Source organism: Caretta caretta, chromosome 28 (genome assembly GCF_965140235.1).
Source record: "Caretta caretta isolate rCarCar2 chromosome 28, rCarCar1.hap1, whole genome shotgun sequence".
Classification (NCBI taxonomy): domain Eukaryota; kingdom Metazoa; phylum Chordata; order Testudines; family Cheloniidae; genus Caretta; species Caretta caretta.
The window spans coordinates 7,332,458-7,347,411 of NC_134233.1; the positions used below are offsets into that span (position 1 = coordinate 7,332,458).

At 54.5% G+C, this 14,954-nt stretch overlaps 1 protein-coding gene and 1 long non-coding RNA gene across 2 annotated transcripts in view; one reads left to right on the top strand and one right to left on the bottom strand.

Moving 5' to 3' along the window:
- Nucleotides 1-1,517: 1,517 nt before the first annotated feature.
- LOC142070376 (uncharacterized) lies at nucleotides 1,518-7,192 on the bottom strand. Its single transcript, XR_012666333.1, has 3 exons — nucleotides 6,720-7,192; nucleotides 2,193-2,296; nucleotides 1,518-1,876 (listed from the first exon to the last, which is right to left on the bottom strand). It is a non-coding gene; the product is annotated as an uncharacterized LOC142070376 (long non-coding RNA).
- Nucleotides 7,193-7,355: 163 nt separating this feature from the next.
- The window catches only part of LOC125629203 (uncharacterized), a 35,107-nt gene continuing 27,508 nt past the window's right edge, over nucleotides 7,356-14,954 (top strand). Inside the window, exons 1-3 of the mRNA XM_075124111.1 lie at nucleotides 7,356-7,581; nucleotides 12,375-12,467; nucleotides 13,262-13,378. Coding sequence (XP_074980212.1) covers nucleotides 7,371-7,581; nucleotides 12,375-12,467; nucleotides 13,262-13,378 — 421 coding nt within the window. The 5' untranslated portion in view covers nucleotides 7,356-7,370. The remainder of the gene's footprint in view (nucleotides 7,582-12,374; nucleotides 12,468-13,261; nucleotides 13,379-14,954) is intronic.

The following is a 14,954-nucleotide window of genomic DNA, read 5'->3' on the forward strand; positions in this document are numbered from 1 at the left end:
CAGTGGGACTGAGACACCGGTGCTTTGCAAAATAGTTGGTTGGGGGGGAGGTGAGAGGCTTTTTTATTTGAGCAAAGTAGCTTTTTTGTATGGTCACACAAACGGAACATGCTCAATAACATCTGCTAAAGCCACTGCCCTTCACCCTGCCCTTATTAGCTGTAAAATTCGGCTCACTGCTAATTACAGGGGTTTTAAAAGAGGTAAAGGGGGCGAATCAGAGCAGGGGGGTGCCCAGGGTCAGAGCAGGGGGCGGAAATTGACTGGTCAGGGGGGTCAAGCAGCTGGAGGCAGGATTAGGAGAAAATCAGGGCTGCTGGGGAGGAGCAGGAGAGAAGCTTGGGATGAGGCACTGACAGAGGGCAAAACCTGGCACAGGGCAGGGGCACAGTGGGTAACAGTTACCCCAGTGGGACTGAGACCCCAGAGTTTGCAAAAATGGTGGGGGAGAAAGGGGCTTTTTTAATTTCCCCTCTCACAGACAGCACCTCTCAGCATCTGCCTCCCAGGGCTGGGTTCTTAAAGGCACAGGCATCCCAATGCCTAGTCAATGCAACTCCTCTTTGTCTGATCTAAACTACTGAGCCCTGGTCTACACTATGAGTTTAGGACGGATTTAGGAGCATTAGATTGATTTAGCCTTACACCCGTCCACACTACGAAGCTATTTTTTCTGACTTTAAGGGCTCTTAAAATCAGTTCTGTACTCCTCCCCGATGAGTGGATTAGCGCTGAAATTGACCTTGCTGGGTCCAATTTAGGGTAGTGTGGATGCAATTCAACGGTGTTAGCCTCTGGGAGCTATCCCAGAGTGCTCCATTGTAACCGCTCTGGACAGCAACCTCAACTCAGATGCACTGGCCAGGTAGACAGGAAAAGCCCCACGAACTTTTGAATTTCATTTCCTGTTTGGCCAGCGTGGCGAGCTGATCAGCACAGGTGACCATGCACTCCCATAATCACAAAAGAGCTCCAGCATGGACCGAACAGGAGGTACTGGAGCTGATCGCTGTATGGGGAGACGAATCCGTGCTATCAGAACTCCATTCGAAAAGACGAAATGCCAAGATATTTGAAAAAATCTCCAAGGGCATGTAGGACAGAGGCTATAACAGGGACCCGCAGCAGTGCCACGTGAAACTTACGGAGCTCAGGCAAGCCCACCAAAGAACCAGAGAGGCAAATGGCCACTCCGGATCAGAGCCCCAGATATGCCGCTTCTATGATGAGCTGCATGCCATCCCAGGGGGTACCCCTACAACTACCCCAGCCCTGTGTGTGGACTCCATTAATGGATTCTCACGCAACAGGGATGCAGATTTTGGGGACGAGGAAGATGATGAGGAGGAGGAGGTTGACACACAGCAAGCAAGCAGATAAACTGTTTCCCCTAACAGCCAGGACCTGTTTTTCACCCTGGATCTAGTACCTTTCCAACCCACCGAAGGCGGGCTCCTGAACATAGAAGGCGGAGAAGGAACCTCTGGTGAGTGTACCTTTGAAAATATAATACACAGTTTAAAAGCAAGTGTGTTTAATGATTAATTTTCCTCGAAGACTTGGGATGCATTTGCGGCCAGTACAGCTACTGGAAAAGTCTGTTAACGTGTCTGGGGATGGGGCGGAAATCCTCTAGGGACATCTCAATGAAGCTCTCCTGGATGTATTCCCAAAGCCTTTGCAAAAGGTTTCTGGGCTGAGCAACCTTATTCCGTGCTCCCTGGTAGGACACTTTACCACGGCAGGCCAGCAGCACGTAGTCTGGAATCATTCCATAACAAAGCATGGCAGTGTATGGTTCCGGTGTTTGCTGGCATTCAAGCAACATCCGTTCTTTATCCCTCTGTGTTATCCTCAGGAGAGCATTCAGGGTCACCTGGTTGAAACAGGGGAATTTTATTAAGGGGACATTCAGAGGTGGCTGTTCCTGCTGGGCTGTTTGCCTCTGGTTGAACAGAAACCATCCCCGCAGTGCGGGGAGTGGTGAAGCGATCATCCCAGAGAATTCTGTGTGTGTGTGTGTGTGGGGGGGTGGTTAGTTCGGTTTGTGCTGCACGTTAACCCGAAAACCGCAGCCCCTCCTTTTAAAGGGCCAACCCAATGGGTGCTTGGTATGTGAAATGAGGGTGCTGCTGTTTGAAACCATTCCCACATGTTAGGAAGGTTAAAGAAGCCAAAAGACTGTGGCTTACCATGGCTGCCTGCAAGCCGAATTCTGTTGCCCGCCGGCACCTGCGCGTGTGACCTCTCACACCATACCAATAGAAGGTCCTCGATATAAGAGGCAAAATGTGACCTTGTAAAGAAAGCACACGTGCTATGTAATGTTAACAGCTTGATTCACCATGAAAGAGTCTACCAGTTGTTCTCTAAAATGTCTCTTTTTAAAGACTAATCTCCCTTTTTTCCCTCCTGCAGCTGCAAATGTTTCATTGCTCCACGTATCATCTCCGTTCCAGAGACTAAGATTAGAAGCCGAAAAAAATGCACTCACGATGAAATGCTCTCTGAACTCATGCAGTCCTCCCACACTGAAAGAGCCCAGCACAATGCGTGGAGGGAGACAATGTCAGAGTCCAGGAAAGCACAAAATGAACGCGAGGACAGGAGGGACGAGCGAGAGGAGAGGAGGCAGGATGCAATGCTGAGGCTCCTGGAGGATCAAACTGATATGCTCCGGCATATGGCTGAGGTGCAGGAAAGGCAACAGGAGCACAGACCGCCGCTGCAGCCACTGTGTAACTGCCCGCCCTCCTCCCCAAGTACCATAGCCTCCTCACCCAGAAGCCCAAGAACGCGGGGGGAGCCCTCCGGGCACCCAACCACTCCACCTCAGAGGACTGCCCAAGCAACCGAAAGCTGGCATTCAACAAGGTTTGAAGTGCAGTGTGTCCTTGTCCTTCCATCCTCCCCTCCTCCACCACCGCACCCAGTGCTTCCCTCTTCCCCCACCCCCCCCGGGCTACCTTGGCAGTTATCCCCCCAGTTGTGTGACGAATTAATAAAGAATGCATGAATTTGAAACAACAATGACTTTATTGGCTCTGCAAGCGGTGATCAAAGGGGGAGGGGAGGGCGGTTGGCGTATAGGAAAGTAGAGTGAACCAAGGGGGCAGGTTTTCATCAAGGAGAAACAAACAGAACTGTCATACTGGAGCCTGGCCAGTCATGAAACTGGTTTTCAAAGCTTCTCTGATGCGCAGCACACCCTGCTGTGCTCTTCTAACCGCCCTGGTGTCTGGCTGCGTGTAATCAGGGGCCAGGCGATTTGCCTCAACCTCCCACCCCGCCATAAACGTCTCCCCCTTACTTTCACAGACATTGTGGAGCGCACAGCAAGCAGTAATAATGATGGGAATATTGGTTTCGCTGAGGTCTGAGTCAGTAAACTGCCCTAGATGCTTTTAAACATCCAAATGCACATTCTACCACCATTCTGCACTTGCTTAGCCTATAGTTGAACAGCTCCTGACTACTGTCCAGGGTGCCTGTGTATGGCTTCATGAGCCATGGCAATAAGGGGTAGGCTGGATCCCCAAGGATAACTATAGGCATTTCAACATCCCCAACGGTTATTTTCTGGTCTGGGAAGTAAGTTCCTTCAAACTGTTCAAACAGACCAGAGTTCCTGAAGATGTGAGCATCATGCACCTTTCCCAGCCATCCCACGTTGATGTTGGTGAAACGTCCCTTGTGATCCACCAGTGCTTGCAGCACCATTGAAAAGTCCCCCTTTTGGTTTATGTACTGGCTGCCAAGGTGGTCTGCTCCCAAGACAAGGATATGCGTTCCATCTATTGCCCCACCAGTTAGGGAATCCCATCGCAGCAAAGCCATCCACTATGACCTGCACATTTCCCAGAGTCACTACCCTTGATAGCAGCAGCTCAGTGATCCCATTGGCTATTTGGATTACAGCAGCCCCCACAGTAGATTTGCCCACTCCAAATTGATTCCCAACTGACCAGTAGCTGTCTGGCGTTGCAAGCTTCCACAGGGCTATCGCCACTCGCTTGTGAACTGTGAGGGCTGCTCTCATCTTGGTATTCTGGTGCTTCAGGGCAGGGGAAAGCAAGTCACAAAGTTCCATAAAAGTGCCCTTACGCGTGTGAAAGTTTTGCAGCCATTGTGAATTGTCCCAGATGTGCAACACTATGCGGTCCCACCAGTCTGTGCTTGTTTCCCAGGCCCAGAATCGGTGTTCCGGGGCATGAGCCTGCCCCATTGCCACCAGGATGGCCAAATTTTTGGGTCCCGTACTATGAGAAGTCTGTGTCCATGTCCTCATCACTCTTCTCATCGTGCTGCCATCGCCTACTCGCCTGCTTTTGCAGGTTCTGGTTCTGGTTCTGCATATACTGCTGGATAATGTGCGTGGTGTTTAGAGCGGTCACAACTGCCGCAGTGATCTGAGCAAGCTCCATGCTTGCCATGATATGGCATGAGCAGGAGAGCAGAGTGGCAGCGGAAGCGGCGGGTGGATGACGATGCTGATAGCAATATGGCACCCGCACGGAAAAAGGCGCGAAATGATTGTCAGCCATTGCTTTCACAGAGGGAGGAGCAGGGGGTAGGCTGGCAGCAGATGGTGCAGTACGACGGCTAGCCATCATTATCTTCTGGGTGCTAGCCAGCAGACAGTGCAGCACTAGTGCTAGCTGTCATCGTCTCCTGGGTGCTTGCGGTGCTGCTGGCTGGGAGAGCAGCCTGAGGCAGAATGGCCTCCTCAAGGATTGAACTCACAACCCGGGGTTTAGCAGGCCAATGGTCAAACCGCTGAGCTATCCCTCTGCAAATAGTCCAGGCAGCACTGAATCTCCATTAGACAAAACTTAAAGAAGAGAATGACCTGAGTCACTCCCATTTATGTCCAGGCGCTCCTGACAAACCTCACCAAGATCTGCCAGGAGCACCCCAATCAACCTCACGGAGGCCGGCCAAGAGCAGCCAGGAGACGATGAGGACAGATACCAGTCATACTGCACCGTCTGCTGCCACAAGACAATGAGCTGCTGCTGTGTAGCAATGCAGTCCCACGTCTGCCAGCACCCAGGAGACGTACGGTGACGGTGAGCTGAGTGGGCTCCATGCTTGCCGCGGTACGGCGTCTGCACGGGTAACCCAGGAAAAAAGGCGTGAAATGATTGTTTGCCGTTGCTTTCATGGGGGGTGGGAGGGCTGATGACATGTACCGAGAACCACCCGCGACAATGTTTTTTGCCCCATAAGGCATTGGGATCTCAACCCAGAATTCCAATGGGCGGCAGAGACTGCGGGAACTGTGGGATAGCTACCCACAGTACAATGCTCCAGAAGTTGACACTAGCCTCGGTACTGTGGACGCACTCCACCGACTTAATTGTCTTATGGGGGGGGAACGGACACAATCGACTGTATAAAAATCGCTTTCTAAAAAATCGACTTCTATAAATTCGACCTAATTTTGTACTGTAGACTAGATGACCTCCTGAGGTCCCTTCCAACCCTGATATTCTCTGATTCTATGATTAGATTCCAGGGCCTTGTACCATCCAGAAACATATGCAGCAGATGTAAAAAAGGACATCTCATGTAGCTAATTCAAGCAGTCTCACATGTAAAACCAAACTGATAGCTTTCTTTAGCAGTGGAACAAGCCTTGTGGATGGGGGGAAGTGGTTGGCATGGTCTGTCTTGCCTTTAGTAAGGCTTTTGATACTGTGTCCCATGACCTTCTCATAAACAAACTACGGAAATGCAACGTAGATGGAGCTAAAATAAGATGGGTGCAAAACTAGTCTGAAAACAGTTCCAACAGCAGATATCAGTGATTCACAGGCTGAAAGGGCTGAGTCAAGCTGAAAGGGCATAACGAGTGGGGTTCTCCAGGGATCAGTTCTGGCTAAGTTGCTATTCAAAATCTTCATCCGTGATTCAGATAATAGCATAGAGCAGTGGTCCCCAACCTTTCTGTGGGAACAGCACATTCCTATTCCCAACAGACTGTGGCGAGCGCCAAACACCCCGCCGCCAAAATGGCGCCGAGAAGTGGCAGCGGAAAGAAGCCTCGCTGCCGAAATACCGCCGAGAAACAGCGACACCTGGGGGTGGCATATCGGCGGGTGGTTCTCAGCTGGCCGCACTCGGCGACAGCATTTCGGCGGCGCGGTGTCCCCCGGCGCAGGGAGTACCGTCGGGGACCCCCGGCGCAGGGAGTACCGTCGGGGACCCCCGGCGCAGGGAGTACCGTCGGGGACCCCCGGCGCAGGGAGTACCGTCGGGGACCCCCGGCGCAGGGAGTACCGTCGGGGACCCCCGGCGCAGGGAGTACCGTCGGGGACCCCCGGCGCAGGGAGTACCGTCGGGGACCCCCGGCGCAGGGAGTACCGTTGCCGCCACAGGGTGCCCGAGGCAAGCAACCGCTGGGTTTGTTGCCCGGTGTGCGCTGCGCCAATGATCACAACGGGGCGGAGAAGCAGGGAGATTTATTTGGAGCTCCAAATAGGGCGCAGGGAGACTGGGCTGGCGCAAACCCTGCCGCCCCGCATGCAGGTTCCAGTATACATTTGATACCTTTGCCTACTTCACTACACACGCTTACGCAACCAATTCCCCGTTGCCCCGTACAATACCGCAGCCAATCAGCTAAAGCAGCCAGTTGTGTTTCTCCTCACTAGCACTGCCCGGGGCCTTATTTGGTCCTATTGCTTACTGGCTTTTGCTAAACATTTCCGCCTTACCTATCTGCTTCCCAGGCCGGAGCTGGCCTTGGCTGGCGAGCCTCGGGCGCAAAGCCGTCTGCCCGCGTGCTGGCTCCCTCAGCGTCGCGCCGGGTCACGGAGGGTTCAAGGAGCAAAGGGGCCGCGGTCTGTTGGGGCCCAGAGCAAGAGGGCTTCCTCGACGCTGGCCGCCTTCCAGCCTCCCGAGTCACCCGGGGCAGTGCCCAGCGCCCCCAACGGGACGGGCGGCAACCCGCTGGGGCCGTGCGGAGGGGGCAAGGGCGGCCCCGGGCGGGGGCCCGAGCGGGCCCCAGGCTGCGGGTGAGCGGAGAGTGCGACGCTGCTGCCCAAGCCCCGGGCGGCCGCCCCGCTCCCCGCCGGGTTAGGCCTCGCGCGGCGCCTTGGGCCCGGTCGCCGGGAAGAGGTGGGCAAACTGGCGGTAACGGCCACCGGCAGCACGTTCCCGGGGGCGGGGGGGGGGGGGGGAGCCACAGCGGCCCCGCCCCGGGTCTCGCGCCGGTACCTGGAGGCTGCAGCTCCGCCGGGCCGGGCACGGGGGGAGGGGGGGGGGGGGTGAATGAAGGTCTCCCCGGCACAGACCCTTTGGCCCAGCCCGGCCCCGCCGCCGCAGGTGAGCTCTGCCTCTGCGCATGCCCGACTCGCCCCCTGCGCATGCCCAGAGCCGGGAGACACAAAACCCTCCTCCGCGTCCCGGAGAGGCTCCAACGGCCCCGCGCGAGCCGTAGCGGCCCCCCCCCCTCGCGCCTTCGCAGCCCGGCTCGGCCTCGGGCCCCCCCTCCGAACGTCACTTCCGCTCCCAGGAAGGTCAGGAACTACCTCTCCCAGCCTGCCCCGGGGGGCCTTTCCGCCCTCCCCGGCACAGGTAAGGGAGGGTTTCCAGCAGCTGTTATTGCGCATGCTCGGTGCGAGCCCTAGTGGGGTTTGCAGCCGGGCCCAGAGCGGGGGTGGAGAACCTGGGGGCCGGGGCCGGGGAGAACAAAGCCCAGAGCCCGGGGGCGGGGCAGCTCCTGGGGGCGGGGCTCGGGCCCGGCCCGGGGGCGGGGCAGCTCCTGGGGGCGGGGCTCGGGCCCGGCCCGGGGGCGGGGCAGCTCCTGGGGGCGGGGCTCGGGCCCGGCCCGGGGGCGGGGCAGCTCCTGGGGGCGGGGCTCGGGCCCGGGCCAGACGCTGCTGCTGCCGCCGTGGGACCCGGGAGCCCGGGCTGGGCAGCGGCTGCTCCCCCCCCCCGCGGGGTCTGTGCTGGGGGGCCCGTCATTAACCCCTCCGTGCCCGGCCGGGGGGGGGTTTCTCCAGCCGGGACCAGCCCCCCGGGCTCTGCCCGCCCCCGCCCGCAGCCGGAGCCCCCCGGTGAGTGAGAGACCCCGGGCGGGGGGGGGGGGGGAAGCGACTCTCTGCCCCCGGGAACCGGGGAGAAGCCTCGGAGCTGCCTCAGCCCCAGCGGAGCCGCCGCCAGGATCTGCCCCCGGCCCCGCTGGGATGGGGGGGGGCAGAGACTGGGGCCCGGCGGGGGGGTCCCCTGGGGGGCGGGGGGTGTCCGGCGGGGGGGGTTTGAACTGTCTCTGTGCAGCCAGGAAATTCCCGGGGGGGAAGTGGGGGGCGGGGGAAGGGGGGGAGTTAATTGGATCCTGTCCCTGTTTGTGCCCCTCGCCTCTCAGCCCCGATACAAATTCCCTCCGGCTCGTCCCCTTTTCTCTCTCAGCATCTCCCACGTGGCTGCAAACTCCGGGGCGATTCCCCCCCTTTCCCTCAAATGATCCGCTCTCTCGTCTCTCCTCATCCCCCCCCCCCCGTCTCTCCCTAATTCTCAAATGTCCGTTTAAAATCTCCTCCCATGGGGGGGGGGGTTCCCACCCATTTTATCTGCAGTGCTTTGTCCTTGTTTAGGTGGGAAATTGTTGCCCGGAGTCATTCCCCAAAACATGGCTGCCCCTGGAGTGGGGATGGGCAGGGAAGGGAGGAGCACGTGTCCCCCATGGGGACTGCCCCAGACCCCGGTTTCCCAATCCTAGTTGCTGCCCCCTAACTGCAAACACAGTTGCCCCCAGCCATCAGTTGCTAGTCACCTGCCCATCCCCCACTGCTGGCCCCTCACCTCACCCAGGGAGCCCTCCAGCTCCCCCTCCCTTGCCCTCTTAAATGAGCTCTTCAAAGGGCTCCCTGCTGCCCATGTGAACGGTGGCAGTGGGGGGACCATCACTTTCTGTTTATGTATTGGACAGTCATATAAAATCCCTTCAAACAGTCCCCCCTTTCCCTTAATTATTTAATAGCAATATAAAATCCCCTCAGATCTTGGTGTTTTTCCTCTCGTGTTCTCAATTGTGTCGTCTGTGGTATGTGTTCTCTGCAAATCTCAAGGATGGATATAAAATACTCTAAACGTTTGCTCCAGTTTTTCTCTAATTGTCTATTTCTAAGTATATGTCCTGAGATTTTTCCCTGTCTCTCTAATTATAAAATACTAAGAACATCTCATATTTACACCTTTTCTCAGATTCCTGTGTATGGATATGAAATGTTTGCAACTGTTGCCCATTTCCGCTCTATTCATATATCAAATATTGATGTAAAATACACTCCGATTTTAGCTCAGATCAACAACTGATATAAAATCCCTCTGAATTTCCACTTTCCTCTCTGTAATTTGCAAAAATGGATCCAAAATCCTTCAGATTTCTTCCCTTTCTCTTTCATTTCTGAACATTGATCTCAAAACTCAGGTTTTCCCTCTCACTATGTCATTATCAAATGTCAATTAAAAAGCCTCTTGAGTTTGGGGCTGTTCCCCATGTTTCTAAATCCCAGCAACAACTTCGTCCTTGGAGGGAACCTGTGGCCCTGAGTCGTTCTTCATCCTGGAGGTTGCAGGGGGTTAAATTGCCAATGATCATCTTCCCCCTCTCCTTTGAGAATCATTTGTTCCCCGCTGTATCTCTGTTAAAATGTTTGCCGATGAAAGAGATCAGCCACATATTTAATACACATCAAATCCAGAGGACTCCCCCTGTTTGGGGGATCAGTGGTTCCCCACTGGTAACAGGAGAGTTGGCTGGACCTTTTTCTTTTCTCCAGCTGGCACAAAATGAGGAGATCACTCTGAGTGCAGCGTGGGTCCAGAAGTATCCCAAACCCCATGACAAATGGTCTCTGTGGGGGTTGCTTCTGACAGTGCTAAGATGTAGCCAACTGTGGGGTGGATTCATGGTGGCCGGGGGGAGAGAGAGCTCGGTGATTTGAGCATTGGCCTGCTAAACCCAGGGTTCTGAGTTCAATTCCTGAGGGGGCCATTTAGGGATCAGGGGCAAAAATTGGGGATGGGCCCTGCTTTGAGCAGGGGGTTGGACTAGATGACCTCCTGAGGTCCCTTCCAACCCTGATATTCTATGATTATTTGCTGGTGGCAGGGCATGGAAATTTCTTACCTGTCTTGGCCCTTCAGGCCTTCCATTCTCCTGTTAAAGAAGCATCCCCAGGGCTCCCTCTGCCTGTGTGACTGGCCAGCAGGGGGTTGTGGTAACTTTCTATCCACTTATTAGACACTATGAGGTAACACTGTTGCTGGGCGGGGGGGGGGGGGGGGGGTCTGTGTGGGGAGTTTGCAGCGGGAGCTGAAGGGGCATTGTGGTAGGGGGAGGCCTTTGGGTGGCTGGGCAGGGGGTACCCTAGTCAGGTTGGTGGGTTCTGGAGGTTTGGGGTTTCGGGGTGTGGTTCTGATGTGCCCAGCCCTGAGGCAATGGGTCCTGGAGGTGTGTATCACCAGGGGCCTGTTGGCTGCAGAACAGTGGGGGTGGGCGTTTCTTTGGGGGTAGGGAAGGGGGTTAGAGGGTACCTGGTACTGTGCCAAGGGCTCTCTCTGGGCTTCCCCCGCTGGCTCCTGGGACCATTGCCATGCCCAGTGCACGGAGCTTGGGGGGCGGGGGGGAATCCCCGGCACTAGGTCAGGGGATCCTATTGGGATCCAGGCAAGCAGACTGAGGGGTCCCATGGTAAACCATCAGGGGGTCCCAGGCAAAATGGCAAGGCAGATCCTGCTGGAGGGCAGGCAGGGTGTTGTAGGCAGACAGTGAGGGACTGAGTTTCCAGTGGGGGGTCCCTGGCTGCTGGGGGCTCTTGGTGCTGGGGAACCTTTTGGGATTCCCAGCCTGGCAGTGATGGTCTGGTGGGGGTTCTCTGGCCGGTGGATCTCTGAGGGGTATCTGAGGTCCCTGGCTAGGGACTCTGGGGGCTAGGTCCCAGGGAATATCTGGTGGGACCCTGGCTGGGGGGTCTGTGCTCCGGGTACTGGGGAGTGTCTGGGGGCCCCTGGCTGGGGGCTGCTCCTGACCTCATTCCTTCTTCCTGATCAGCTTGTGCCAGTATCCAGGGGGTATTCCCCAACCACGCCCAGTCACTGTGATAACTTTCTGTCCACTAATCAAACACAGTGAGGTGAAATCACAGATTTTGCTTTTCTCCCCTCTTGAAAACAGCAAGAACTTCCAGTTCCCTTGGGAAATGTCCTGCCCCCCAGGCCTTATCTCAGGGGTGATAGCAGTGGGCAGGGGGTTAGCAGTGCCACACAATTCTTCTGGACTCATTCTTTCTGATTCTGGTTTCATTGAGACCATTGTTAATCCAGAGTCACTGCATGGAAAGACAAGGAGTGACTCCAGATGGACACTGGGGAAAATGAGATTCTTCCTGTGAGGAGGGGCTCTCATTAGCTGCTCTCCCCAGAGAGCTAAAGGAGGGAAGGCTGCTCAAATGCTCTGTCCCTCTCTACTCAGGATATTGGGGTTCAGTTTCCTGGGTCAGACACTGCAGCCTCCATTGTGATCTGGGAGACCAGGCTTAGCAGCTGCTGCTCCCCCAGCGGGGGTTCTGTGCTGGGAAGTGACCTTTTAATTAAAGCTTCTTCTCTTCCCGGCCCAGGTGATGACTTTCTCCAGCTGGTACTAACCCCATAGGGCAGCCCTGGGCCCTGTTAATACTAAATTCTGAGCCAGAGACTCCAGGTAACTAAAAGAAACCAAGGGAAAATGCTGGAGTCTGGCATTAAAATGACTCTACACAAACAGCCCCCCCATTTCTCCTCCCATTAGCAATTGCAGGAGCAAATCTAGCCATGGTGAGCAAACAACCCAGGAATGGGACTTTCCTACCAGATGGGCAAGGAGAGGGGACAGGGAAAAAGAGATAGGAGAAAGAGAGACTGAAAGGGGCCATGAGAGAGAAGAGTTTCAAGAGAGATTTCCAGATCTCTAATCTGCCCACACAGAGATGTATTACTGCACCCTGGGTAGAGTCACTTTCCTGTGGACAAGATGAGGATCAGACAGAGGAAAACCCAGTTTCTGACTCCATATCCCTCCTGCTGGTGTGTGGCTCCCATAGGGGCAATGTCAGAGGGAATCATCCAAAGTGATTCCTTTGGTTCTGCTTTTTTCTAGCCTTATGTTCAGAGACTTTGTTAAGGGAGGGAGAAGGGAGGGTAAAAATGTCTCTCTGGGCTTAGCCTGGCAGGAGGAGCGAGGTCTGCACTGTAATAAAGAGATCAAGCATTTTTCCAGCATGGCAGACACTAGCATGTCTGTCTGCAGGGAAGGAGTCTGGGGTAATAGTGATGTGAAATGAACTAAAGCCTGTTCTGAAACTTCCACAACTGCCCTTCTCTCCCAGACAGGCTGCAGAATGACGTCCATGTTTCGCTCCAACTCATCCCATCCTCCCATGGCACAGGGAAGAGACATGGCTGTAGTGGAGCCTGCTCAGGTAGGGATTTGGGGTGAGGTTTGGGGGGGTTCCTGCTGGAGGAGATGGACAGCAAATACCCCGGAGATGGGAAGGTTTGCACCGTCTGGTTTGGAGGTTGGAGCGGGGCAGGAAATGCACAGGGTGGAGAAAGAGAGGAGGACAGGGGGTGGCAAAGCTGCTGGGAGTTGTTTAATAAGTGGCCTAGATTCTAGGAACAGACCCATGAGGTTCGGAGGTGGAAATGCCCTGATCTGTGAAACAGAAAATAACCCACCTACATGGGGCTAGGAAAACTGACCAGACTCATAGTGCTGGAGCCCGACCAGACTAATCAACGGCTGCTGTGAGAGATGAAAGGGGCACCCACCAGTCAGGCTTAGGGAAGCTGTTCCTCACTTCATATCCAACTCCTCAAAATGAGGAGGGTGTTGGGCTTCCTACCAGGGAGCTTTCCCTGGGCCCTGCTAGGGGCTCCATCTCCTGTAGCAGTCGGTGGCTAGTAGGTGTGTGATGGATCTGCTGGGAGAGAGGAGGGGCTCTCTCTTCGTCCCCTCACCCTGGTGTTTCCTGGATGCTCTGAGCGGGGTGGGGGTGGGACTCTGTTGACTGCGATCCACCCAGTGCTTCCATTTGGCTCCTCTCCCCCACGAATAATTTAATGATTTAATTGGGGATGGGTCCTGCTTTTGAGCAGGGGGTTGGACTAGATGACCTCCTGAGGTCCCTTCCAACCCTGATATTCTATGATTCTATGAGTAGTGGGGCTGTGAGTGGGGCAGCAGGTCCTGAGTGTGGGACTCTTGCTCTTTCAGAGGCCGGTGACCTTCGAGGAGGTGGCTGTGTAGAAGAGGGGGCTCTGCTGGAACCTGCTCAGAGAGCCCTCCACAGAGACGTCATGCAGAAGAACTATGAGAATGTGACCTCGCTGGGTAAGGATTTCTGTGCCTTCGGTTATTAGAAGGGGAAATGAAGAGAGAAGGTTCACGCCACCCCCACAATGCCACCTCTACTCTGCCCTATTTCTGCATCACCTCAACATGCCACTGACACATACAATATCACTCTATCCTCTCCTCCTGCAGAACACTTCGGGAGCACAGCACAGGAGCAGTACCGCACAGTGTCAGATATCTCCTGGTAGCACAAGTAAAACTGGGGGTTAGGTCCAGCATAACCAACAGAAGGTTCCTACCCCTGACCTTCTCTCAAACCCTGAGCCTACTCCACCCAAACCAGAAGGTGCTTGGGGTGTAACAAGCAGGCTGCTGGAGTCAGAGCTGCTGGTCCAGGGGTACTGATAACACAGATTTCAGAGTAGCAGCCGTATTAGTCTGTATCCACAAAAAGAAAAGGAGGACTTGTGGCACCTTAGAGACTAACAAATTTATTTGAGCTTCTCCTCTAAGGTGCCACAAGTCCTCCTTTTCTTATCACACAGACACTCAGTGCATCCTTGAATGCTGGCTGGGAGAATCCAGACAAGAGAGCTCCAGCATCAGAATATTGAATCTCACCCAGGATTACAGATGACACAACTCCTCGCTGATCTGGATAGCCCCCGTGCATGTGAAAATGGCTACGTTGTTAATGAAACTTCTTTAGACTTGGAGAGTCTTGCTCCTCCTCACCATGTGTAATAGCCACAATCTCTCTTCTCTGCAGGCTCTTTGGAGCTTGGGAGTGCGTCATTCCTGAAGTCACATGACCTGATTCTTATTTTTCACATTCTGCCTTAATTAGAGTCTGTTGCTCCTGAATTATAGCTTCTAATTTTCATACTCCCACCCATTACATTGGACTCACTAGATTCCCTAGTCCATAAATCCGGCCATACTGAGTCAGATCAAAGGTCCATCTAGCCCGGTATCCTGTCTTCTGACAGTGGCCAATGCCAGGTGTCCCAGAGGGAATGAACAGAACAGGCAATCAACAAGTGATCCATCACCTATTCTCCATTCCCAGGTTCTGGCAGTCAGTGGCTAGGAACATCATCCCTGCCCATCCTGGCTAATGGCCATTCATGGACCTATCCTCCATGAATTTGTCTTGTTCTTTTTTTGAACCCTGTTATAGTCTTGGTCTCCACAACTTCCTCTGGCAAAGAGTTCAACAGGTTGACTGTCAGTTGTGTGAAGAAATACTTCCTTTGATTTGTTTTAAATCTGCTGCCTAGTACTTCAGTTCGGTGACTCCCAGTTCTTGTGTTAGGAGCAGGAGTGAATCATAGAATATTAGGGTTGGAAGGGACCTCAGGAGGTCATCTAGTCCAACCCCCTGCTCAAAGCAGGACCAATCCCCAACTACATCATCCCAGCCAGGGCTTTGTCAAGCCTGACCTTAAAAACTTCTAAGGAAGGAGATTCCACCACCTCCCTAGATAACGCATTCCAGTGTTACACCACCCTCCTAGTGAAAAAGTTTTTCCTAATGTCCAACCTAAACCTCCCCCACTGCAACTTGAGACCATGACTCCTTGTTCTGTCATCTGCTACCACTGAGAACAGT